The following is a 25,650-nucleotide window of genomic DNA, read 5'->3' on the forward strand; positions in this document are numbered from 1 at the left end:
ACCAAGAGAATCTTTGGTCCCAAAAAATCTGATCGTATAACTGAGTTATGCCTCTCAAATCAGGTTTTCCATGAAAGTCACAATTTTTTTTTTCTGTACAAAACCATTTCCTTGGCACAGCGGCTGCTACCCCTTCTAGGATCAGTAACCACTTCTCAGCTGTTTTCTTCTGTGTTCCCTTAAAGCCTCTCCCGCGGCCTGCACAGAAGTTCTGCAGTGTAAGTAGGGGCTGGGCTGACAGCACAGATTTCAAGTTCTTGAGCTGAATGTACTTCATTTCTTTAGAATCATTAAACAGAAACAGTGACTGACTTTGTAGCCAGACATCCTCTGAGATCAGTCAGATTTTCTCCAAGGATCCACAGTAACAGCATTGTTTCTTAGAATTTCAGCCTGATTCTTGAGCAGCTCATGAAATGGTCAGTGGGGCCAGAGCTATGGCGCCCGGCATCCTATATGGGTGCCGGTTCGAGTCCTGGATGCTCCACTTCCTATCCAGCTCTCTGTTAATGCGCCTGTGAAGGCAGTAGAGGATGGCCCAAGTGCTTAGGCCCCTGCACCCATGTGCAAGACCCGGAAGAAACTCCTGGTCCCTGGCCTTGGATCGGCTCAGTTCTGTTGTGGCATTTGGGGAGTGAACGAGCAGATGGAAGATTTCTCTCTTTGCCTCTAACTCTGCCTTTCAAATAAATTTAAAAATCTTAAAAAAAAAAATGAAATGGTCAGTACGAGCTCACTGGGCACTAGATGAATTTAAGATTAATCAGTGAAAATACAACAGTGATATCAAAACTACAATTACAGAAGGAGAGTGTCACATAGAGATAGTAGATATCCAATGTTTTCAGTTCAATCCTGTCCCTTTCCTGCCACAGAAAACAGGAAAAAAACCAAATACTCTTAGAAAACATACTTGTGCATGTGGCTTAAATATATAATATTTGAAAGGCACAGTTACATGGAGAGGGGAGGAGAAGGAGAGGGGGAGGGAGAAAGGAAGACAAAGAGGGGGAGAGGGAGAATAGGGGGGTGCAGATCTTCCATCAGCTGGTTAACTCCCCAAATGGCCACAATGGCCAGGACTGGGTCAGGTGGAAGCCAGGAGCCAGAAACCTCATCCGGGTCTCCCATGTGGGTGCAGGGACCCTAGCACTTGGGTCATCTTCTACTTTCCCAGGCACAATAGCAGGGAGCTGGATCAGAAGTGGAGCAGCTGAGGCCAAAACCAGTGCCCATACAGGACCCCAGCACTGCAGATGGTGGTTAAACCTTAAGCCACAGCACTGGCCCCATATTTGCAGCTTAAAAAGCACACAGTTCATTCCTCTTACTTCACACAGACTGTTTCCTGCATTCCCATTGTTTCCCCTAGTCTCCACCCCGGGAACTCCATAGACATAATCACAAAGCCTTCTAAGAATTTGCTAAAACTTGTTTTATTGAATTTATGGGAAATATCAGATTTTTCCATAGTAAAATGATCTTATCCTCCAATTGATTACAAAGCTCTTTTCATTAAAGAGGATTTGGTTATCTGTATTAAGTTGCACATTATAAAAAATCAATTATAAATTATACTCTTTAAAAAGAAATAATTTTTAAAAAGTACTAATATATACCACATACTGTCAAAACCAGCATGATCATTCAGCACAGTGACGTATACTGAAGCAACTACTGTGCCCCAAATGGCACCTGGGTAGGCGGGGAGAGAAGCAAGGCTACACTGCAGTGTGCACCGTGCACTTGGAATAATTTGGCTTTGATGTGTAAGATAAAGTGGTTTTCTAACTTGCAAAATATACAAAGTAATTTTAAAGTTAACTGTCATATAAACATTAAGATAATGATGTGAAAAATATAAAGACTTACTTAAAATATGCAAACTGTCAATAATACTGCAGGGTTCAATCTGTAGTAGCTATAATTTTCCAGCTATAGTAAATTGGTAGAACAATTGACCAAATGCAAATTTATCAAGCACTGTGTAGTGCCTTTACAATCTTAGTTTTCTCTCAAACTATAATATATTACTATTACTTTAAATAATATATTACCCTAGAGGGGTTTTAAAGGGATAGTCAATCTCATTCTGCTATAACTTGGGATTCATAAGCCCCATTCTATCTTCCACATATTACTTGTATTGTGGTAGAAAGGAGTTATCCTTAGTTAAGAGCTAGTCCAGTATACTGGATTATGGATGTGCCATCTTTTTAATTAGGGAAATTAAAGTGCATAGTTTCCCTAATTTATATTTATAAAAGTCCTCAAAATAAAGAGTGAAGGCAGAGTCTCTCTAGGAGAGCAGGATTCAGTTAAAATCTGTGATGCTGTTTACTTACAGGAACACGAGGACCCAGACTCACTTGGAGTCTCGGTGGGTATTACACAGCTGCCCACAGCTGTGATGCTCACAGCCCTTGAGGAATCATCAGAGATTTGCTGACACCAGCTCCGATGTAGTACTTACTAATTTAAGTCTCTGCTAAATCTGAAAGATAATAACACTTGTAATGAGAAATTTTAAAAAATAATTATAAAAATGTAACTGAGCAAAGAATTCAGCATTCAACTTTTAAGACTGGTGTCTTCAAAAACTAATTTTAGCTTGAAAAAATAGCTAAGAACTTCGAATTCTACTGTCTACTTAAGCAAGAGGAAAAAAAACTATTATACAAGTATATGTTATTTCTGAAAGTTCATGGAAAAATGGAATTAGAAGTTTAGGGGTAGGCATTTGGTGTAGTGGGTAAGCCACTGCTTAGGGTGCCTGTAGCCTATATTGGAGTGCTGGGTTCAAGTTCCAGCTCCACTTCGGATCCAGCTTTCTGCTAATGAGCATCCTGGGAGGCAACAGTTGATGGCTCAAGTACTTAGGTCCCTGCCACCCATGTGGGAGACCTGGAGGAAGTTTCAGGCTCCTTGCTTATGCCTAGCCCAACCCTGGCTGTTGCAGGCATTTGAGGAATGAAACAGTGGATGAAAGATCTCTGTCTTGCGGCCTTCCAAATAAAATTCAATGCTTTTAAAAAGCTTATTTTCAGGGTTGGCACTGTGATATAGTAGGCTAAGTAAGCCTCTGCCTGTGGTGCTGGCATCCCATATGGGTGCCGATTCGTGTCCTGGCTGCTTCTCTTCCAATCCAGCTCTCTTCTATGGCCTGGGAAAGCAGTAGAGGATGGCGCAAGTTCCTAGGCCCCTGCACCCACATGGGAGACCCAGAAGGTAGGCTCCTGGCTTCAGATGGGCCCAGCGCCAGCCACTGGGAGTGAACCAGCAGACAGAGGATCTCTCTGTGACTCTTTCAAATAAAAATAAATAAACAAAAAATTTTAAAGTTTATTTTGATGCAACAATATTTGAAATCCATGCATATTTTTCACAATACATATTTTCCACGAACTTCCTTTAGAACTTTAGTATATATGGATTCCAAAATTATATAAACCCTTCTTTTAAAAAAATTTACTTGAGAGCAAGCGAGCACGGGCATGCTCATCTGCAGGTTCAGTCCCCAAATGCATGCACGACCATGGCTGGGCTGGGGCCAAGGTGAGCAGCAGGAACCCAATCCAGGTCTCCCAAGTGGGTTACAGGGATTCAATTACTTGAGCCATCACTGCTGTCTCCCATGATCTGCACTACCAGGAAGCTGGAGTCAGGAGCTGAAGACAAGTATTGAACCCAGGTACTCCAATATAGGATGTGGAGTCCTAACTAGCATTCTAACCACTAGGTAGGCTAAACCTCCCATGCAAAACATATCTTTTAATTTCATTTTTCCATAAACTCTTTTAATACCTTTGTATGTAGTTTTTTCACGTCCTCTTAAAGGTACAGCATATTTTGGATCACTTTGTACTAGAAACACTAACAGAGGTCTTTCTCTTTAAAGGCATTACCTTTGGAGGCTATGTTCATTAAGTTTTCATTTTCTTATGAGTTTCATATTTTAAAGTGTTAAATGTTAACCAAAATTACATACCTCTAAGTAGACAACTTGAATTCAACAATCACTGTAGGTTAGGTTTTTCCCCTTCAGATGTGTACATAAAAAGCAACATGTTTAATATTCTTGTATTTTCTACTGTTATATATATTTAAAAAGTACTTCTGAAAGGAAGTTTAGCTCCAATATTGATCTGATCTTTTTTGGTTAGGGTAAAATAAAAGAGACATCAACTACACAGCCCATTCATAGCCTGGGGTCAACATAGAGGCATTAAGAACAAGCCACGGGTCCCTGAAGTAATATTCCAATACAGACTGAATTATGCAAGACACTTTGACCCATTAGGGAAGACCTTAGAAAAGTTTGTGTTTACATACAGTGGAAACAAACGGACTGTTGGACTGATACTGAAAAAAACGGTCTGGTAAAGAATAAAAGCTGTAGACTCCGTAGTACCAGAGCTAACTGGATTTCTGGGTGTTGAATTCACATTGAACATCCCTCTCACACACACTGACAGTTGGCTCTGATACCATAACAGCCCTCAGACTGACCAGAACTTGTGGGTTAACAGCTACGGGAGTGCCATGTCAAACCTGCCTTGAGGCCAGAATGCATTGCTGCAGCCCTTCTGCTGGGAAAGGGGCGCCTCTGGCGGGAGTTCAGGCGTCTTGGGTGCAGGCCCAGCTGCCCAGCCGCCCAGTCTGGGCCCGGTTCAGTTACCCTCTTCCAAGAAAAACAAGTCCTCTTCCTGGTCAGGCTGCCAGTGAGATGGGGGAAGCACTTTGTCAGCGGTCACTACTCTCTCTGGACTGGAAGGTTCTTCAGTCTTTGCCTTTGCCAGATCCACAGGCCACGTCAGTGGTTAATCCTTTCTTGCTCCTTTCGTATCCATTCACCAGAACAAGGCACTGCAGAACTTTTACTGATATTTTGATACACTCCCTTCCTTGCCTTTTAGTTCCAGAATCACCATTAGTTCCCTTTCCCTTGGCCTCTGAGAGCTGAGGGGTCAAGGGAGTGTAGGTACTTTTATTTTGTTTCTAAGGCATTTCAAACCTACAAATATCAAAATCTTGTTTCAGAAATGAGATAGCCTCCTAATAATTTTACACCTGTCAAGAAAACTGCCATATTCATTCAGTATGGTAAACTGAACCACAAAGAGGCTTCCTTGAACGGCTAGAGGTCAAGATGATTACAGCTTACTATATAAAATGTGATCACTTTGGGGCCGGCACTGTGGTGCAGCGGGTTAATGCCCTGGCCTGAAGTGCCAGCATCACATATGGGCGCCGGTTCTAGTCCCGGCTGCTCCTCTTCCGATCCAGCTCTCTGCTATGGCCTGGGAAAGCAGGGGCCCCTGCACCTGTGTGGAAGACCTGGAAGAAGATCCTGGCTTCGGATCGGCGCAGCTCCGTCCATTGCAGCCATCTGGGGAGTGAACCAGCCGATGGAAGACCGACCTCTCTCTCTGCCTCTCCTCTATGTAACTCTGACTCTCAAGTAAAAAATAAATCTTAAAAAAAAAAAAATGTGATCACTTTAAAAGGGACAAGCTAAGGAAACTACATCCCTAGGCTCCTGGTTTTCCTGAGCAATTCGAAATGTGACCGTGAATTTTATCACGAGTCCTGATTGTCTCAGGAGCCACCTGCTTAAGTCCACAGTGAAGTGGTTCAATGACTGTGGCCCTAACACGCATACAAATTTTACATTTGGCTATGGATACGTGTCTTTTCATTCTGTAGTATATCTCTCACAGCACGTAGTAGTCTTTGGCAGCAAACAAAATGACAAGCACAGCTGTGGCTGTGAAATCATAATGAGCCCAGGAGTCATCTGTCCATCCTGTTGTTACTTGCCCCAAGACCATTCTCAAGTGCAGTGCCAGATGGTTTCTGCATCTCCTTTATCGACAATAAAAATCAGTGTGACAACCTGAGCAGCACAGGAAGCAAAGGCAGCAGCCTCCCTTCTACAATGTGTTCTTTCTGCATTGCCATCACGAATGGCAAATTGCACTTGGTTTCAATAACCAAACAAAAAAAGCTTCTCTTTGATGGAGTTAATTAAATGGCTATGTGGTACTGTTTTCTGTTAGCAAAGACACTATTTGTCTTCCTAATTAAAAAAGAATACCATTGTCCAAAGGAAGTAATAAAGTCTTACTTCCTCCTTGTAGGAGAGAACATATTGGAAAAGCAACCATCTTTAATGCAAAAGTTGTTCTTTGATGTTCATGTAACAATGAAGTTTTCAGTATTAAAAACTTCCTAAAGAGTTTTAAAGATTTCAGTTGTTTACCTAATTTTAATTCGCTCATGTACTTCCCCTTGTGTCTCCAAACTCTAATGCAATCCTTGATCAAATGCACGCCCCTCAAGGCGGGTGCCTAGTGACCACTCGAACGGGAACTGCGTGGGGCAGGCTCTTCACGTTCTGAGTCATTCTCCAGGATGTGCTCCAAGGACTAAGATGTAAGGATACCCCAGTGGAATATGAAATGGCAAAGTTAAAAAGTATGCTCTTTGAAAATATTAATGCTAAGAGCTTGGAAATCTTTTCTCTCAAAACACCTATCTAAAAAATGTAAATAATGTTAAAACAAAAGATGCCAGGCATATGAAACTTAGTTGGTCCTTTAACTACTTCAGTCATGTAATTAAAAAACGTGGTTGTAGACCATTAGAACTGTGCACCAAAGACTGGGAGCAAGCCATCCTCCAACTCACACAAAACTGGGCGGCGACCCGTTCTGTGAGGGACCAGGAAGTGCTGCAGCCAAGAAGCCAGGGGAGCCAGAGGAATGGATGGACTGCTCGGGGGGTTCTTGAAGGAGGGGGACAAAGAAATGAAAAATTAAAAATGATAACAAATAGCAACAGGGTGAGAACAAAGGTGCATGAGGCAGAGTGTGACAGCACCATCAGGAAGCCCTCCACGTCCCCCTTGCTATCTCTTGCCTGCCCCTGATCTAGTGTCACATTTTCTGGTCAGGTCACCTGTACAGAGAACAGCTCACTGTAACTTTGGTATGAATTAAGATACTTCTTAAATGTAGTTAAAAGGATGACATCAGAAACAGCCATACATACACTTTATAACTCAGTATACACTGACTTTCAAAGTGCACAAGTTGAAGCCAGTAGCATTAAAGGTTTCTCTCTACTTGAGCAGAGATCATGCGATCACCTGCAATCATATAAAAAGACAACATTTGGATCATGAGATGTAAATGAAGCCTTCCTTCCCCTGATTAATTTGAAGTTTAATAAAAGCACTATGCAAATTTTAGTAGAAATTAGGCCGGCGCCGCGGCTCACTAGGCTAATCCTCCGCCTAGCGGCGCCGGCACACCGGGTTCTAGTCCCGGTCGGGGCGCCGGATTCTGTCCCGGTTGCCCCTCTTCCAGGCCAGCCCTCTGCTGTGGCCAGGGAGTGCAGTGGAGGATGGCCCAGGTGCTTGGGCCCTGCACCCCATGGGAGACCAGGAAAAGCACCTGGCTCCTGGCTCCTGCCATCGGATCAGCGCGGTGCGCCGGCCGCAGCGCGCCGGCCGCGGCGGCCATTGGAGGGTGAACCAACGGCAAAGGAAGACCTTTCTCTCTGTCTCTCTCACTGTCCACTCTGCCTGTCAAAAAAAAAAAAAAAAAAAATTTAGTAGAAATTACAAAACCTGTAGCAGGGCTGGACAGTTAAGCATTGCAACTGTGATCAGAAAGATTTACAAATTGTGAATAAAGCATCAACAATCTGGGAAGGGTATTATTACTTGAATGGATATTTAATACCCAATTTTATTGCAATACCCACTGCAATAAAACTCAACCAACACAGTTCCAGAGGCTGCTTAGGCATCTGACAGTATCTGATCCAAGGTTTCTATAAAGAGACAACTGCCCCCTTTCTTATGTTACTGTTGGCCTCCAATGCCAAAGCCTGTTGAATTTGAGAGCCTGCTGTCTTATCAGAATAGGATGAAAGAAGAAGCAGAATTGAGTATTCTTTTCCTCAGAAAAGTACCTGCGTTGAACAAAAAGGTTTTGGTTTAGCAGGTCACTTTACTGCAGCAATAACACTTTGTTCAGAAATTAGAACTGACTTGGATTAAAGTTACATTTCTTGATCTAAAACAGAGATCTTCATGAATATTTGTATTTTTCATATTCTTGGTTTGTATTTTTAGATTTTTTGAAGTCTTCCTACCAAACAACATACTACTAAAAATTTACTTTATGGAATTTGGCATCTTAACCTTTATTTTTCTTTCTACCTCTCCATGAGAATTTATTATGGTGGAGCCTTTTCAGGGCCATACATCCAGTTTGATTCATGCCATTAAACTTGAAAATGCCTGTGTGTGACACATAAACCCAGTTTTCTCAGATCTAAGATTTTATTATAAATACTTGAGTCATTCTGCTGTTTTAATGTGGAAACTAAGCAGGACAATGTCTTTGGGTTTCAGATTATTACTTTTTTAAACTTCCCTATCTAAAATCAACTGAATTTTGAAAGGAAAAAACATTTTGGAGGTCTTCAGAGTAAGTTTTCCATTTTAGAATTCTTTCTGCAAAACGGAGGTGGAGGTGTCTTTAGGAACCTGTGCTAAAACAGAAAAATAAATTGGACATTTTATAATGGCAAGTGTGATGACTGGTCTTACTTGTATGCTCTTGTTGGTCTACTCAAGAGCATGTGGTAATATCAAGGAAGTGAGGTTTGTAGGACTTGATCATGCATGTCTAGATCATTTTCTAAAAGTTCACAGCAGAACGTGAAAAGCCAGCATGGCTACAACGTGATTTTTTTTTTCTAAAACAAAACCTTCCATAGACGAATTACCAATGATACCTGAATATGAAATATGGAACTTTAGGTAGTAGCAAGTTACAACTGTGTGCATGGCAGAGTAAGCTGCTGAATGTCTTCACAAGGAAAAGTCTATGAGAAATAAATTCCATCTTTAATATCCACACTTCGAGTTCCCAGGTGTCAGATGAGAAAGCTGATACTGAAAGGAAAAGACACTGGGTTCTCCAGCTGTACAGGTACCAGCCCCCGCCCGCCCCTCGCAACCACGGAATGCAAGTCCCAACCTCCTTCAGTTGCCTCTGCCTCAGCTAGAGACAAGGAGTGGACAGACTCTGCCTTTTTAAAACAATAAAAGATTGGAGGAAAATTGACAGAATTATAGAAGTACAGGTAATCTAGAAATGGATATTCAGATGAACAAGCTACATTCAAGGAAGACCTAACCTACACTCACACATAGGATTTAAATACACTTTGCATGCTACTAACTTTTAAAGTTCTAAGTAAAGCATGATTTCAAAGATACAGGAAAGTGTTCACATTTTTATAAATAAGTAAGGGTCATGGGCTGACTTTGGTTTTCATTTTAGGCCCTCAAAACAGACAACTTCCCCCCACCAATGGTCTGAATATAAACAAGGAAAATACCGGGAATGTTCCTGGGGAGCAGAGCAGCATAAGGCAGCCGGGTGCTGCACAGGGCCCTCTCGGCCAGCCGTGGCCTGCCTGAGTGAGTACACTCCGTGACGTTCAGGAGATGAGGAAATCAGCGAGCGATGTGGCCCCATCGTTGAATGCTGCGCGACTAAACCTATGATTGCAAAGTTTTAGAAATGTAGGAGCCTCTTCTCTTTGTAAGTGCTTCAAACCTTTTATGACCCATTAATTTCATCAATTTTACTAAGACATTTTCTTCTCGAATACCAAGGGGTTTGCTTCCCACAGTTTGTACCTGTAACGCAACCTGGTAACATGCTCAGTAAGACTTTACCTATCAGTGTTAGTACTCACAAATCTGTAAGTCAGAAAAATTCTAAGTTACAATTGCCGGGATCTCTTTCATACATTCCATTTTACTTTATTGTTGAAACAAGTTCAGAAATTTGGATGCTTCTGGCTACTTGAGTAAAACAGCTGCACCGTAAAGGGAGGAGACGCCGCCTTTTTGAACGCTCTGCCCTCGGAGCAGGGTCCTTGTCATCTCCCACTGAATCTGAATAGACCGTGAGAACCCGCTCCTGGAAGGCCCCCTGACACTGGAACAAGTCGCAATGTCTTAACTTCATATCATATCTGACACAGCAAGCAACACACACTTGAGATTTAGGTAGCTCTGGTATTATCTAGAATTTAGGCTGATACCTTGCCTAAGACTAGAAGAAATTAAAACAGAGGTGAGGTACTAGAACTAAAGACACACCAGGTAAGACAAAACATTCCCAGTCCTAACAAAACTGCAACCCTCTCAGTATAGCTTGAGGTATTTTTAAATATTTGTACAAGCTAAATAGCATTCACAGTTTCCAAAGTTGCTTTTTATGAAATAGCTCCAAACTTTCATAATATGTAACTTTCAGACATGTTTTCATGTACCAGAGTCTCTGCCCTCAGACTCATGAAAATATCAGCTATTTGCAGGCAGAAAATGGTTCTTGTAGTAATTGGTTGTTTCCCAATTATTGTGCTATTCCAAGGATGCGGTTAAAAAAATAAGGAATTTGCAATTCATATAAAAGGAGAACTTGCTTAAAATTCACAAGCAAGTCCAGTCTGGTAGAGGTGTATAAGTCCTTAAATAGTAGAGTCAGATTCTTTCTTGAAGATTCCGGATGAGCTTGACAGCAGCGAGTTCTGGTTCTCCAACATTTTTTCCATCTTTTCTCCTCCGGTGCTTTTATTGATCTCTCTCTGCTGCCTACTATGGACCCAAGGGATGAAACAAAGCACAACAGCTCCAACAAGGGGAGGGATTCCAGCAAGGTAGAAGGCCACGTCGTAGGAGCCCAGCTTGTCCTGAAGTAACCCTGCAAAGGCAAAGAGCTGTCACCGAGAGAGACACTATGACTCGTAGGGGTCTAAGCTCAGTCCACTAATGGCCTAGTCCCAGCCCAGTGGCTTCAGAACGGGTTCAGACACCTCAGGTATGAGACATTTGTTAAGAAAAGGATCTTTAGTACAAACCGATCCTGATATGAAAAAGGAAAAGCTCTCCTATCTGTCTTTAATCTTGGCGTGGAGTACAGGCCTCTGGGTTTTCATACCAAGATATTACTTGGAAAAAAGATTTGCAACTAAGCTCAGGCTTCCTGGAAATTCGGCAGAGGTCATCTAAGGGGTCATCTGAGGGGTCTTCTAAGGCATCGTGGCCCAGGTCCTTGGTTCTGCTGGTGATGCACACAGACCTCAGCATGCCTACATCCCAAAGCATCTGGGGCCTCCTTGTTTTCTGTTTGAAATTATAATCCAAAATCTGAAAAATCGCAAATCTAAGAGTCAGGATGGCAGAAGCTAGGCTGTCAAGTACTTTTCGGAGAGCTACTGAGGTCTGCTGGCACTGGGGGACACTGTCAGTCTGCGCGGCACTGTGAGCTTCAGCTCTGCTTCCATGCGCCATCACCTGGAGTGCTCCTTGCTGCTAACTTCCCTGACAGACTCCAGGACGAGGGCTGTGACCTGCAGCTTCCCCACCAAGTCAGTTGTCGGCAATGTCCGGGAACAGAACTCTACTGCAAATTTCCATCTGGCTTTGTTAAATAGCTGAGGATCCATACTGACACATCAAAGTGAATGTGCACATTTGTTCTGGATACACACACAAAATGTCTCTAAAGATATGACTTTCCTACCTTCTGAGTCAGACTCTTCCACATAAGTAACTGAACCTGCCATCCTCACGACCACCACAGGTGAGGGCGGGGTCTCTGTGGTGTTACTCTGCCCATTTTGGAAGCACCTTAATGAGGAAAAGCCCTTATTCTTGGGCTATCTGCAGTCATTTCTGGAGGCAAGCACTATTCCTACTAAAGCGCTGCTTCTAATTTGCTGCAGACTTGGAAACCCTAAAACGAAGTTTGTAGGGTACAATAAAATGAGATCAATAGTGTGCTGCAGGGAGAGGGGAGGATCTTCTACAGGACCCACCAGTGACCTTTAGAACTTAAATTCCACTCGGCCTGCTCCATGGTCACTCTGCATGCTTGATTCAGGATTGGCAGCGAAAACTGGGAATGAGACTGGCTTGAGCTGAACCTCGCCGAGCCCCTCCTTGCCAGACACAGGTGGCAGAACATAGGTTCCAGTTTCAGCACAACTGTGTGACATCTCCTTAAACTAAGTCACACCTGAGTAATACTGAACACAAGACCTCTTTATACCATCACTCAAAAAGTTTCTAAAGAGGAAATCCACATAACAGCAAACTAACCATTTTAAAGTGAACAGTCCAGCGGCATTTAGTACATTTATAATATTGTGCAATGTCACCTCCATCTGTCCAAAATCTTTTCATACTGTGCCAAAAAAGAAACTCGGTCCCCATTAAATAGTTGCTCCCCAGTCCTCCTTCCCTCCAGCCCCTGGAAACCACCGGTCTGTTTTGTGTCTCTCTGCATTTATGGAGTCTGGGTATTTCACAAGAATAGAATCACAGAGTATGTGACCTTTTATATTTGGCATTTTTCACTTAGAATAATGTTCTTGAAGCTCATTCAGCTGGTAGCAGGTGTCAGTGAAGGACCTTATTCCTTTCTGTGCTGAATAATATTGCATTGTTTTATAATACATCACATTGTTTTCCATTCATTCCTTGCTGGACATATCAACTGTTTCCAACAGATGTTACTTCTCATCACCCGTTCCTCAGGGAGTGTGATCTCTTGCACAAAGCACACATATTTAAAAATCCTCCAGAGTCTTCATTTTAAAAAAACACACATATTCCTATTCCTCTAATGCATGTATGCCAAGTGAACTGCAGTAACTGTGAAATCTTCAGCAAGCCCAGAAGCTCTGTTAACATTCTTTTGAGTGTTCTAGAAGCCAGAAAAAATACGAGGGACTCCTCAGCAACTCCTTTCAATATACTGTTTACAGTCGGTCTTACTAAAAATGTTATACACAAGGCCCATACAGAAGCAAAGGGCCAGTAATCAATTATATTTTACATACAAGTAAAACTTAGGACTTGAAGCAGAAAAAAATGTTATGAATTAACCCAGCTACCAGGGGATCAGCATATTTACCTGCAATAGGTGGGCCCACAGTCATGGGGACAGACATGAATCCGAGCAGAAATCCAATCGCTTGGGACACATCCCGGGCACCGACCAGCTCAAAGGCAATGGGAGCCATGATGGAAATGAAGCATCCGTCAAAGAGACCCATGATGAGGCAGACGGCGATGAGGACCCCAAAGACGCTGCACAGGGGAATCATCATGGACATCAGACCAATGAAGAAAAAGGAGAGTACCTAGGACAGACACCACAGCGTCAGCTCTGGCCCCAACAAGAGCAAGGGCCACAGTGACTGAGCAAGCCAAACACATGCAGCTGCAGGCAACAACTACCCTGTTGTCCTTGATGTCATGACTCAGTCTGACTGCCCTACCCTTTCTCAACATTCCTCTAAGGAACCAGAAGAAGGTCATTACTTTCTGTCTTTTCTCTCTCTCCCTGCCTTTAAGCTCTTTGCAGTCAGACTCTGTACTAAAAGGAGACCTAATGATAAATCAAAATGTAGAAGGAAGTGATAGGAAACTAGGTAAAGATTTGAGGTATTATTTTAATTGAAAAACTAACGAAACACTAGGAGTTTAATTTTTATTCTATTTGTACAGGTGAAAAGGAAATAAATGTGAAAAGTTATTTAAATCCTAGAAACATCTATAATCACAGAGAATGTAGGATAAAACTATAGAATATTATATGTAGACACATTAATTGGATTTAATTGATAAAACCATGACACAAACAGCCACATCACTACATTTTACTAGGTTAACGTTCAGGAATGTATTTATTTATTTATTTTCTTTTAATGTGCCTTATATTCTCTTGTTTTCTTCAGCACAGATTTCTTTCAAGGTAAGAAAAGTAACTCTATGGCATTTTGGAGTCCTGCTGAGAACCTAGTACACTACTTGGCACAATGTCAGTTTTGCTTAATAGAACACCTTTCTTTGTAATAATTTATGTAACATGAGATCCAGACACTTTTGATAATTTTCCTGATTTACCTATTTTTGGCTCCTTTAATTTTTTTTAACTTATTTGACAGGCAGAGTTAGACAATGAGAGAGAGAGAGACAGAGAGAAAGGTCTTCCTTCCGTTGGCTCACCCCCCAAATGGCCACTACAGCTGGCGCGCTGTGCAGATCCTAAACCAGGGGTCAGGTGCTTCTCCTAGTCTCTCATGCAGGTGCAGGACCCAAGCACTTGGGCATCCTCCAATGCCTTCCCGGGCCACAGCAGAGAGCTGTACTGGAAGAGGAGCAACTGAGACAGAACCGGCACCCCAACGGGGACTAGAACCCGGAGTACTGGCACCATAGGCGGAGGATTAGCCTAGTGAGCTGCGGCATTGGCTCCTTTAATTTTTTTTTTTTTTTTAATATTTATTTTGAAAGCCAGAGTTAGAGAGAGAGAAGAGGAGAGACAGAGAGATCTTCCATCTGCTGGTTTATTCCCCAGATGGCCACAACAGCCAGCACTGGGCCAGGCCAAACCAGGAGCCAAGAGCTTCATCTGGGTTTCCCATATGGGTGGCCAGGGTTCAAGCACTTGGGCCATCTTCTGCTGCTTTTTCCAGGCTGTTAGCAGAGAGCTAGATCAGAAATGGAGCAGCTGGGGCTCAAACTGGCGCATGGCACCTTTGCAGGTGCAGCTTAACCTGTTACACCACAGTACCGGCCGCAAATCCTCTAAATTGTTTATTTTTGATTAGTTTTAGAAAAAAAGAAAAAGAAAAAAGAAATCACTCATGTAAGAGTTTCAACTATATTACTATATAGCATGGGCATATTATTTCTTAATTCCTTGCCTGATTGCATTCTCCTTTTCTCAATTCAGACCATACTAATTTATACTCTTTTTCAATTACTTGACAATGATTTGTTAATTTGTGATTTAAAAGTAAAATTTTTTGACTTGCAAGAAATGAGTATAATGAAATTTATACATTTGTCCTCTAAGCATTTCTCACTAAAACACTTCTGTGACTTCCTTTGTAGCCAGAATCATGAGAAAGCATGCTCTTCCCCAGGTGTTATGCTCGAAATGCAGTCCGGCTAGCAAGAATGCACCTGCTAATGAGGAAGAGAAGCTTCCTGCTTATACGCAGGGCCCGCAGCCTAGGACCATGGTTTAACTGTCTACACAGGAGGGGCAGGACATCCTCCTCACTTCAAAAATATGCACTAATCCGGAACTCAGATGTTGATCTGTAGATACTACGGCTCGGTTTGAAGGATTAATAAATTTAGTATTACAAGGCCGGCGCCGCGGCTCACTAGGCTAATCCTCCGCCTAGCGGCGCCGGCACACCGGGTTCTAGTCCCAGTCGGGGCGCCGGATTCTGTCCCGGTTGCCCCTCTTCCAGGCCAGCTCTCTGCTGTGGCCAGGGAGTGCAGTGGAGGATGGCCCAGGTGCTTGGGCCCTGCACCCCATGGGAGACCAGGAGAAGCACCTGGCTCCTGGCTCCTGCCATCAGATCGGCGCGGTGCGCCGGCCGCAGCGCACCGGCCGTGGCGGCCATTGGAGGGTGAACCAACGGCAAGGGAAGACCTTTCTCTCTGTATCTCTCTCTCACTGTCCACTCTGCCTGTCAAAAAAAATTTAGTATTACATACAATCTTTTATTCTTTCCTTTCCCAAAGGTAGCAGCTCTGCTTAGATCTAACTAAAGGATTCAAAGACCCAATTGTCTTCTAGACTCTGGCCCTGACATTTAACAAGCCAATGTCAGTTTAGATGTCTGTATTTTTGCTTTTGTTTTCTTAAAATAATCCAAGGGAGTCTCTTTTGTCAACATCACAGGCTTGAGAGAACGAACCCTAAGACAACAGCTTTTTTGTCCTTTTACCATTCCCACTGCTATTGCAAGAACATTCCTGGAGAAATGTCAGCTAAGTTTTGCTCAGAATTCTAAGTGTAGCGCAGGAGGAGGAATGAGCTGCACCTGAACAGGCAGAAGGCTTTTGGGAGACAGGCACATAATCGGCCCCTATGAGATTCAAGTGTTGCTCCTGCCAGGTGGATTCCCCAGTTTCCAGACTGGCAGAGCCTCTGGCTCAGCATGTGAGCCAGAAAGCAGCTGGCAGAGTTCCGTGACACACACACACACACACACACACACACCCCACCACACACACACAGACAGCCTGGGGCTACCTTCCCCTGAAGTGCACAGACTCCGACACCCAGGGTGGCTTCACGGACAGGAGCATGTTCACTTCTGCCTGGCCAAGCCACTGGCACATGACAGGCTTGCACCCAGTGCCACAGCATCCATGAGACTGTGAGGCTTTGGGCTCCTTATTGCCGCCAGGGATTTGTTAAGCATTGGATCCTATTTTGGAAACAGCTTACATTTGCTAAAGTATATTCCACGGTATCTTAAGGACAATGTAAAACTCTAAACTGAAATGGGGCAAAAAAGAGATTGAGCTATACCAATCACTTTACTCTGGCTGGACCGGAGGATGCTCATATGGGAAGATGGATATGAAAAGTTACTCATTTTTCTAAACTATAAAAGTAACTCGTAGGGCCAGCGCTGTGGCATAGCGGGTAAAGCTACCGCCTGCAGTGCCAGCATCCCATATGGGCGTCGGTTCGAGTCCCGGCTGCTCCATTTCTGATCCAGCTCTCTACTGTGGCCTGGGAAAGCAGTAGAAGATGGCCCAAGTGCTTGGGCACCTACACCCGCGTGGAAGACCTGGAAGAAGCTCCTGGCTCCTGGCCGCCGCAGCTCCGGCTGTTGTGGCCAACCGGGGAGTGAACCAGCAGATGGAAGACCTCTCCTTCTCCCCCTCCCCCACCCCCTTTCTCCCTCTCCCTCTCCCTCTTCCTTTCTCTCTCTACATAACTCTTTCAAGTAAAATGAATAAATCTTTAAAAAAAAAGTAACTCATGAATGCAGTCTCTAAAAAATTCAAATTGGGGCAGGCATTTAGTAACAGTCAAGACGTCCATGTCCCTTGTCAGAGTGCTTGGGTTTGAGTCCTAGCTCTGCCTCAGACTCTGGCTTCCTGCTGCTGTGCACCCTGGAGGCAGCTGATGCACTAGAAGGCTTCTGCCTCCCACAGGGAGACCTGGGGGTCATTCAGGCTCCTGCTTTCAGCCTGGCCCAGCCCCAGCTGTTGAAGCCACATAAGTAGTGAACCTCTCTCCTTCTCCCTCTCTGTTGTCACTCTGCCCCCCCCCCCTTTTTTTTTTTGACAGGCAGAGTGGACAGTGAGAGAGAGAGACAGAGAGAAAGGTCTTCCTTTACCATTGGTTCACCCTCCAATGGCTGCTGTTCCTGCAGCTGGCGCGCTGCGGCAAGTGTACCGCACTGATCCGAAGCCAGGAGCCAGGTGCTTCTGGTCTCCCATGCAGGTGCAGGGCCCAAGCACTTGGGCCATCCTCCACTGCCCTCCCGGGCCACAGCAGAGAGCTGGCCTGGAAGAGGAGCAACCGGGACAGAATCCGGCGCCCCGACCGGGACTAGAACCCCATGTGCTGGCGCCGCAGGTGGAGAATTAGCCTATTGAGCCACGGCGTCGGCCAACTGCCTTTTAAATTATCTTTAAAAAAGACTTGGAACCAGGACTCTGAGGGAAGTTTAAATTCAAAACTCATACTTGAAAGTGTCAGATATACTCCTAAACTCCTGTTCTCCATAAGCAGAGACCTCTGACTCAGCAGAAGAGGACCTCGTTTCTTGACCTGTTCCAAAGCAAGACCTACCTTCTGTAGTTAATATGATATGGAAACAGAATAAAAGCAAGGATTTGTTAATGGTGCACACTGCGCTAGCTACTTTGCAGAAGTGCCACCAGGACAAGCAGGCTTCAGAAAGGGTAGGACTCAGGCGGGGTGGGGGTAGGGGGTAGGGGGTAGGGTGTGGGTGTGCTCCCAGACCTCAGCAACTGTGACCTGCACCCACGACCACGGGGGAGTGCTGAGAAGCGTGTCTGTATCACCCATCAGAACTGGTGTCAAGGGGACGAGGAGGGAAGAAAACTGTCACAGCCTCATGTGGCTGGGCCATAAGAGGCAGAAGTAGGGAGCAGTGATGTCTGAGAAAACGCTCCGTCAACGGAAGTGATGGAGGCCAGGGAAGCAAAAGAGCATTCTAGCACTGAGGCCCAGCCAAAAGGCAGCCAGCCAGGGAGGGAGACAGGGAGAGAGAAAGAGGAAGCAACAAGCATGCAGAGCTGGGGCCGCAGCTGAGAAGAGCCAGGAATCAAGCCCTGGGCAGGGACACCAGAGAAAGGCGAGCCGGGGGCATGGTCAGGGGAGCGAGTCCAGTGTCCTGCGCAGGCTCGGCCTCTGCTGTCTCCTGCGCTGCTGTGCTCGCCACATGGAGCCATAGGCGACTCCCGGCAGCCAGAAGACACACAGAGGAACTTCCTGCTTCTTCACTGGCCTCTTTGGGATGCACTCACTGCACCTGTGACTCAGCGCGAGTGGGTGCCACAAACACTGCAACGTTTGGATGAGAATAATTGAACAAGGGCTAAAAGAAGCCAGGTTGTGGTCATCCAAAATGATGCAGCTGACCTACAATGCTGACTCTTAACTCACTGTTGTGTAAATGCTGACCAAACATGGGGACAGGCTAGAAAAGATAATATTTTCTTTTGTAACTTACTTGGAACACTAAAGTATAAAAATGTGCCCCAAAATGTGACAATGGCCTCCCATCTGCAAGGGGGAGAAGTTTCCCAGCTGTTTTGGAGTAGGACAGAGAATGTCTAAAATCGCCCCGGCTCCCTCCCCCACGGAGCCGAGGTCAGGCCACCGCCCTCCTGTACCGCGCTGATCTCTGTCCTCCCCGGCTCTGGCAGGTTGCCTTCCTCCCTGTGATCCATCCTACACACACACAGCACCCACAGCCACTCAACAGTGAAGGCAGACCAACGGGCTCCAACAGAGGCCCACTGTACTTGAGGGAAAATCCCTCCATCCTGGCTCCCACGGCTCCTCCTAGCTGGCTCTTGGATTCCCAAACACAACCAGCTTTCTCCAGCGACTCAGAAGCCACATCAGTCCTGCACCTCCTGCCAGGGTCTGGGCTGGTGTCCGAGGTGCCAGAAGCCTTCAAATTTTTTGAATGAATGAAAAGCTTTAAGTCTGCAATGCAACAAATGTCCAGTAGAGGGATCCCTTAACACTTGAGAACAAGACTAAATGTTAGACTAGGACATCCAGTGAGGTATGGATAAAGGGCAGAATGATCATCATACAATAAACACATTTTTTAAAGTAGCGCGCTGCCAGAGACCTCCACACCCTTCGAGCTGTGTGACTCCTCCCCAGACCTGTAGCACCTGTACTCACTCCCACAGTGAGTAGCCTCTGTCCCTCCACATTCACATCTGCAAGTGGAAAGCATGGCGTCACCTTCCCTACCAGAGCACGGGTTAGTGAGGTAACGCACGCAGGGCACTTAATGCGCTGGCTGCCATGTGAAAGGCTGAGCGCTGGCTGTATTACTTCTAAGTCAATGAATGCAAATTACGTTCCCTGTAATAAATGCCTCTTCCAATCATTTTCCTGTGCCCAAATCTCAGCTGTTTTTTAAAGCCCTGCTCAAATCATGTGTCTCACCCATAAAATTAAGTGGACAGGCTTAATACCCAATCCCAAGCCCCCTTTGGCTCGTTGCTGCCTGCTTCCCACAGCCACACTTTGAGATCAAGTCTGTGTCTCCATCTACCCTGTGGCCGCCATCAGCCCCACATCTGCCCCTGAGGGTCCTCTCTGCACTGTCACTGCAACCTCTCCCAGACCCTCAGCCTCCTCACTAGCTCCTGACACTGCTGGCCACTCCTTCCCTGAGGAACATGCTACTGTTTCTTCCTACACCCCAATCCTCTGCTCTAACCACGTAGCCCACAAATGCCAGAGTCCCATTGGGCCTCTTATCCAGACTGTTCTAGGGGCTCCCAACACAACCAGATTTTTTTTCAGACACCAAACTTAATACAGCAGAAATGAACTTCATCATCTTACTCAGAAGTGACTGCATGGCTCACCTGGACAAGACAGCAAAACCATCGAGCCACAGCTTCAGACCCAGCTTATGTGGCTCCAGCAAGCTCTCATATTCTGTGTCTGATCCCAGGTTCTCTGCCGTAGTTCTTCCTGGCCAAACTATGTCAACAGTCTCCAGCCAGTCCCTGTGCTCCCACCACTCATTTTTTTTTTCTTGTTCAAGATTTATTTATTTGACAGGCAGAGTTACAGATGTGTGTGTGAGAGAGAGAGAGATCAGAAGTGGAGCAGCTGAGACACACTGGCACTCACGTGGGACACTGGCGCTACTCTCTTTGCCACACTCCCTCCACCCCCTCCCTGTTTACTTAATAAAGCTTTTTTGAGTGAGGCATAATTCATATACTCTAAAGCTCACCCATGTGCAGTGTCCATTGCAGTGACTTTTAGTGTATTCACCCCTTGTACAACCATTATCACTGTCTAATTTCAGAACATTTTCATCACCCTAAAGAGAAACCCTGTTCCCAGAAGTTACTCCCTGGGCCCTCCCTCCCCCAGCCTGACAAGCACACCGTGCCTTCTGCCCCTATGGATCTGCTCTTCTGCATATGTCATGTAAACAGAGCCACTCCATACACAGCCTCCGGTGACTGGCTCAAGTCCTGGCCCCTGTTCCACTCCATTCCACCCCTCACACTGATCTTGATAAAACACAACAGCAGGTGCCTCCCTTGCTTGAAATTCTGTAACGGCTTCTGGGAGCTTCCAGGATACAGCTGATCTTCTGTTGTGCACATAAAGGCCCTTTCCCAACCTGCCTCCTGCCTGTGTCTAAAGCCAATCCATCTGTTCTTCTCCTTTTACTCCACTCAGACATTCCATTTCCCAGACAGCACACACCTCCAGACTGTACCCACATGTTCTCCTCTGCCAGGAACAGCCTTCCCTGCCCTGTCCTGCCCTTCCCTGCACACCTCACTGCCGCTCTCCACTCCTCACTGGGGATTCACATGCTCAGTGCCCACACTCCCAGGTGCCCACCTAGCACACCCATTATTCTGCTGTGCAGCCACACTGGTTAGCCATCTCCCCACGACAGTTATTGCTACTAACTGAGGGCACAGGCCACATTTCATTGCACTCTGCAGTGTCTGGCACGAACGAGTCACTAAATACCTGCTGATCATCAATGGTGATCTTGGGATCAGTGTTTATACACAGCCTAGAAACAGGAGGCCATCCACAGTGAAGCAGCTCAAAAGTCACACACATGCCCAAATTTCACAAGGTATTGCAAAAGGCAATACCTGCAGCTGACTGTGAGAACTGTGCCAAAAATAAAACTTAGAAAAAGCAATGCTCAAAACCCATTTTGGTTTGGTGGTGTTCCTGGACAAAACAGAAAAGACTGCTGTCTGCCTGCCAGCGTCTCACATGTGGAATCCAAATGAAAATGCCTCCCATTTTTTAGAATGTAAGCTTGTGAGTACACATACTGAGCAATGAGACAGGGCCGTTCTGCTGGAGGAGAGAGAGACGGACAGAGAGCAAGTAGTACCTGCAGATAGACCTTCTTCACCCCTGGCACGTAGTCTGCGATCCGGCCGAAGAGGAGCCGGCCAATTCCAGACGTGATGCCGATGCACATGAGGACCACTTCATGTTTTTCATCTGGAAATCTTTTCTTCACGTGGTTCACCTGTCAAGCAAAGAGACAGAAACCACCCTAAATACGGTGGGGAAACTGGACATCAAAGGCATCTGTTTCTACACAGTGTTAAGGACTCCCAGCCCTTTCCAAATTCCAATACTTACACAACCCGTTCTCTGGTTGCTCTTCATGAGGAAACATGAAGCAAGTCTAACATAATTTAGCTGCTAAATGTGTTTTTATTTTTTTCCAATAAAGGGTTAACTGTACATACTTTAAAAGCTAACACTGAGCCTTCTGCTAATGGGAGAGAACTTGGAACACAGCATATATACAAGCCGGTTCTCTCAGATTCACCCACGGACCCGGCACTCATCTGCACCCTGAATGACAGTTGCAGGGTCAGCTCTGGAGCTGCATTTCCTCCAGGAGGACCTGAACCAAACTGGTACCCCTGAAGTGAGCCATACTGGCACCTGCAGGAGGAAACCAGATGGTTCTCTGCTTGTGCAGCTGCCTACTGTAGCGCTGCACCAGATAAAGATTAGAAGGGAATAGAACATAATTTTTTTTTTGACAGGCAGAGTTAGACAGTGAGAGAGAGAGAGAAAGGTCTTCCTTCCGTTGGTTCACTGCCCCTGCCCCCCAAATGGCTGCTACGGCCAGCTCGCTGCGCTGATCTGAAGCCAGGAGCCAGGTGCTTCCTCCTGGTCTCCCATGGGGTGCAGGGCCCAAGCACTTGGGCCATCCTCCACTGCACTCCCTGGCCACAACAGAGAGCTGGCCTGGAAGAGGAGCAACTGGGACAGAACCGGCGCCCCAACTGGGACTAGAACCCGGTGTGCTGGCGCCACAGGCAGAGGGTTAGCCTAGTGAGCTGCGGCACCCGCCGGAACATAATGATTTAAAAAATAAGCCTCTGCAGTCAGACTGCTTAGCTTTAAGTCCTGGGTCCAACCTTTAACAACCTCATGACTCTGGGTAGGATCTCTTCCTCTAAAGTCTGTTTCTGTGTCTGTAAAAATAAAAAATGAGGGAGCTTCTAAAATTCATGGGAAAATTTGCATTGAAAATATATTTAAGAGGTCGAGACAGTGAGTGCTCCCATCCAGTGCTTCACCGTCCAAACACCCATGACACCCAGGCCTTGGCCAGACCAAATTCAGAAGCCAGGAACTCATTCTGGGTTTCCTGTGTGACTGGCAAGAACCCAATCACTTCAGACATCACTGCTGCCTCCCTGGCTCTGCAATAGCAGAAAGCAGGAATCAGGAGCTGAAGCCAGGTATGGAATCCAGGCACTTCCATGTGAGACATGGGCACTAGGCTAAATGCCCCCTCCCGTTACCTTTTAATTATATTTTTCCATGAACTTTCTGAGGCCTCCTCATAGCAATAATACCTACTTCAAAGGTGGCTGTGAGAATTAAATATTTACATAAAGAACTTGCAATGGTGCCTGGCACATAGTTAATAATGATATTAATTCTGTTTTTTTTTTAATAAAATAATTTTTTCTTCCCATTTACAAGCTGCTTAGAATGGAGTTCTACTTAGAACAGTTCAGTGGCCTGTAGGCCACAGATGGACAATAAGCATGATTTATTCCATCTTGCATAATACCCTTGGCAACCACCACCTCCTTCATCAAACCTCAGCCTGGGTTCTGGAAATCTGTAGGCAAATTTCCTACCAAGTTCACTGGTCCATATGGTTCCTGTGTGGCGGCATTGTTTTTCCTGGTTGACATTTCCTTAAAGCACTTCCATTCTGCATTTTTAAAGTCCATTTGAATATCCCCACCCTATCTCATATCTCTAGTCCCTTTCAAAACTGATAACTATTCTAACTTCTCTATTTTCACACTGGTCCAGAATAATCTTCCAAAATATAGCTTTAATCTTAGCAAGCTCTTAATCACAGGTTGCTGATTATCTATGTCTTATACTCCTTAGTTTAGAATCCAAAGCTCTCCATGATCTGTCACAAATCTTTGTACCTTTGTCACCTACTGAGCCTTGCTCGAAAGTAGAAAATTCAGGGGCCAGCACTGTGGCAAGTGGGCTGTAGCCCCTGCATCCCATATGGGCTCCGGTTCTAGTCCCAGCTGCTCCTCTTCCCATCCAGCTCTCTGCTATGGCCTGGGAAAGCAGTGGAAGATGGCCCAAGTCCTTGGGTCCCTGCCACCTGTGTGGGAGACCCAGAAGAAGCTCCTGGCTCCTGGCTTTGGATCAGCACAGCTCCAGCTGTTGCAGCATCTGGGGAGTGAACCAGCGGATGGAAGACCTCTCTCTCTGTCTCTCTAACTCTTTCAAATAAATAAAATAAATCTTTAAAAAAATGTAGAAAATTCAAATGTCTGGAGGTTCTAGGCAAGTAACAGAAAGGGGCAGGACAATTCACTGGAGAGAAAAGGCATACAATTGAGTTGGCCATTACCATGTGAGACTACCAGTGGTGCCAAGTCTACCTCCTGTCCCTTTTCATTTTAAAAGAGAAGTTAGAAACTCAGATTTCGTGTGGAAATGTTGGCACCTCACTTAGATTTAGAACATTATGTGACCCAGCCCTACAGAAGCCAAACAAAACATGTCTACAAATTGCATTAAGCTGGCTTTGATCTCAGCCCTAATCTTATTTGGCCCAGCAGCACTAGTTCATTCTAAAATCGCTGAGACATGCCAGGATGTTCTTCCCCTCTTCTACCCTTAGACAAACTAACCTCCCGCTACTGCCTCAAGTTTCCACTTGGCACCTGAAGCACCGAGCGTTCCCACCCAGCTTTGTGAGCTTCTCACTCTACACATTCTCTTGAGTAAACTCTTGCGTGCCAAACTAGATGTAACCACATGCCCATTTCAAAGGCACCTCCAAGTCAACATGCCCCATGCTGAACTCATCCCACCCGGAGAATCTGCCCTTGCCCCCAGCCCTCATTTCTGAGCACTGCTCTACTGGCCCAACCTCTTTTAGGCTTTTCCTGATTCTGGATCCAACAGTTGCCACCAAAGCCTGATGATTTTACCTCCTGCGTCTCTCGGGTATACTTCCTTTGGTCCATGTTCCCCGGGGTGTTTTACTTTCGGCTCTTGCCATCCTCACCTGGACCACTGCAGCAGCCTCCTGACATGCTTCTTGCTTGAGCCCCCGCTCCTAGGTCTCTCCCCTCCCACCCATATTCTCTAAGACCACTAGAATAAGTTCAATATAAAAAAAATGTCATTTTTATGCTAAAGATTCTTTCATACCTCCTCAGCCTCAGGGTAAGGCCCAGACTCCTAGCTTGACAGATACAGGCCTCTGCTGTGCTACTGCAGCTTTGACTCTGGCTGTATCTTAAGCACAAACCTTAACCCCATGTGGGCCGCTAAGCACTGAGATGTGAACCTGGGTATAGGGCTAGTCTGGACAGAGACACGCTGAAGATAAAACTTACGGGATTCAGTAAGTTCTAGTGAGAGAATAGCATGCAATGCATCTCATTAATAATGTCTTCATATTGATTCCATGTTGAAATATTTTTGTCATAGGACCCAATGCTGTGGTGCAGTGGGTTAAGTTGTTGCCTGTAATGCCAATAACTCATAGGAGTATCAGTTCGAATCCTGGCTGCTCCACTGCCAATGCTCCCTGCTAATGCACCTGGGAAGGCAGCAGAAGATGGCCCAAGTGCTTGGGTCCCTGCCACTCACATGGGAGACCTGGATGGAGTTCCAGGCTCCCAACCATTATGGCCATTTTGGAAATGAACCAGGGGATGAAGATCTCATTCTCTGTGTCTTCTCCCTTTCTCTCTAACTCTGCCTTTCAAATAATCTTTTTAAAAAATTCTTAAAAATATAAAAGTGACCCCAAACTGCATGAGTCCTCAATGCCCTTACCACTGTCCCTCAAGTGAAATTAGACAAAGTCGGAAGGCAAGTAGAATATTATCATTTGTATTCTTCAGCCTTATTTGGAATTAGAATCCAGACTCTAATTCATTAATCCACTTTGGGAGGCACCAAAAGAATCTACTATAAC

General features: G+C 45.3%; 1 protein-coding gene across 3 annotated transcripts in view; it reads right to left on the bottom strand.

Moving 5' to 3' along the window:
* Positions 1 to 1,420: 1,420 nt before the first annotated feature.
* Positions 1,421 to 25,650, bottom strand: part of SLC16A10 (solute carrier family 16 member 10) — a 141,404-nt gene continuing 117,174 nt past the window's right edge. For 2 of the 3 annotated variants that reach the window (XR_016234549.1, XM_002714902.6), the window contains 3 exons: positions 21,535 to 21,675; positions 13,014 to 13,242; positions 1,421 to 10,796 (listed from right to left, as the gene is read on the bottom strand). Coding sequence is in view for 1 of the 3 variants with exons in the window: in XM_002714902.6 (XP_002714948.1) it covers positions 10,564 to 10,796; positions 13,014 to 13,242; positions 21,535 to 21,675 (603 nt within the window). In the remaining 2 variants the exon portion in view is untranslated. The remainder of the gene's footprint in view (positions 10,797 to 13,013; positions 13,243 to 21,534; positions 21,676 to 25,650) is intronic. The other variant, XR_007923205.3, reaches the window with a different exon arrangement.

Source organism: Oryctolagus cuniculus, chromosome 5 (genome assembly GCF_051225735.1).
Source record: "Oryctolagus cuniculus isolate XC-2025 breed Fujian yellow rabbit chromosome 5, ASM5122573v1, whole genome shotgun sequence".
NCBI lineage: Eukaryota > Metazoa > Chordata > Mammalia > Lagomorpha > Leporidae > Oryctolagus > Oryctolagus cuniculus.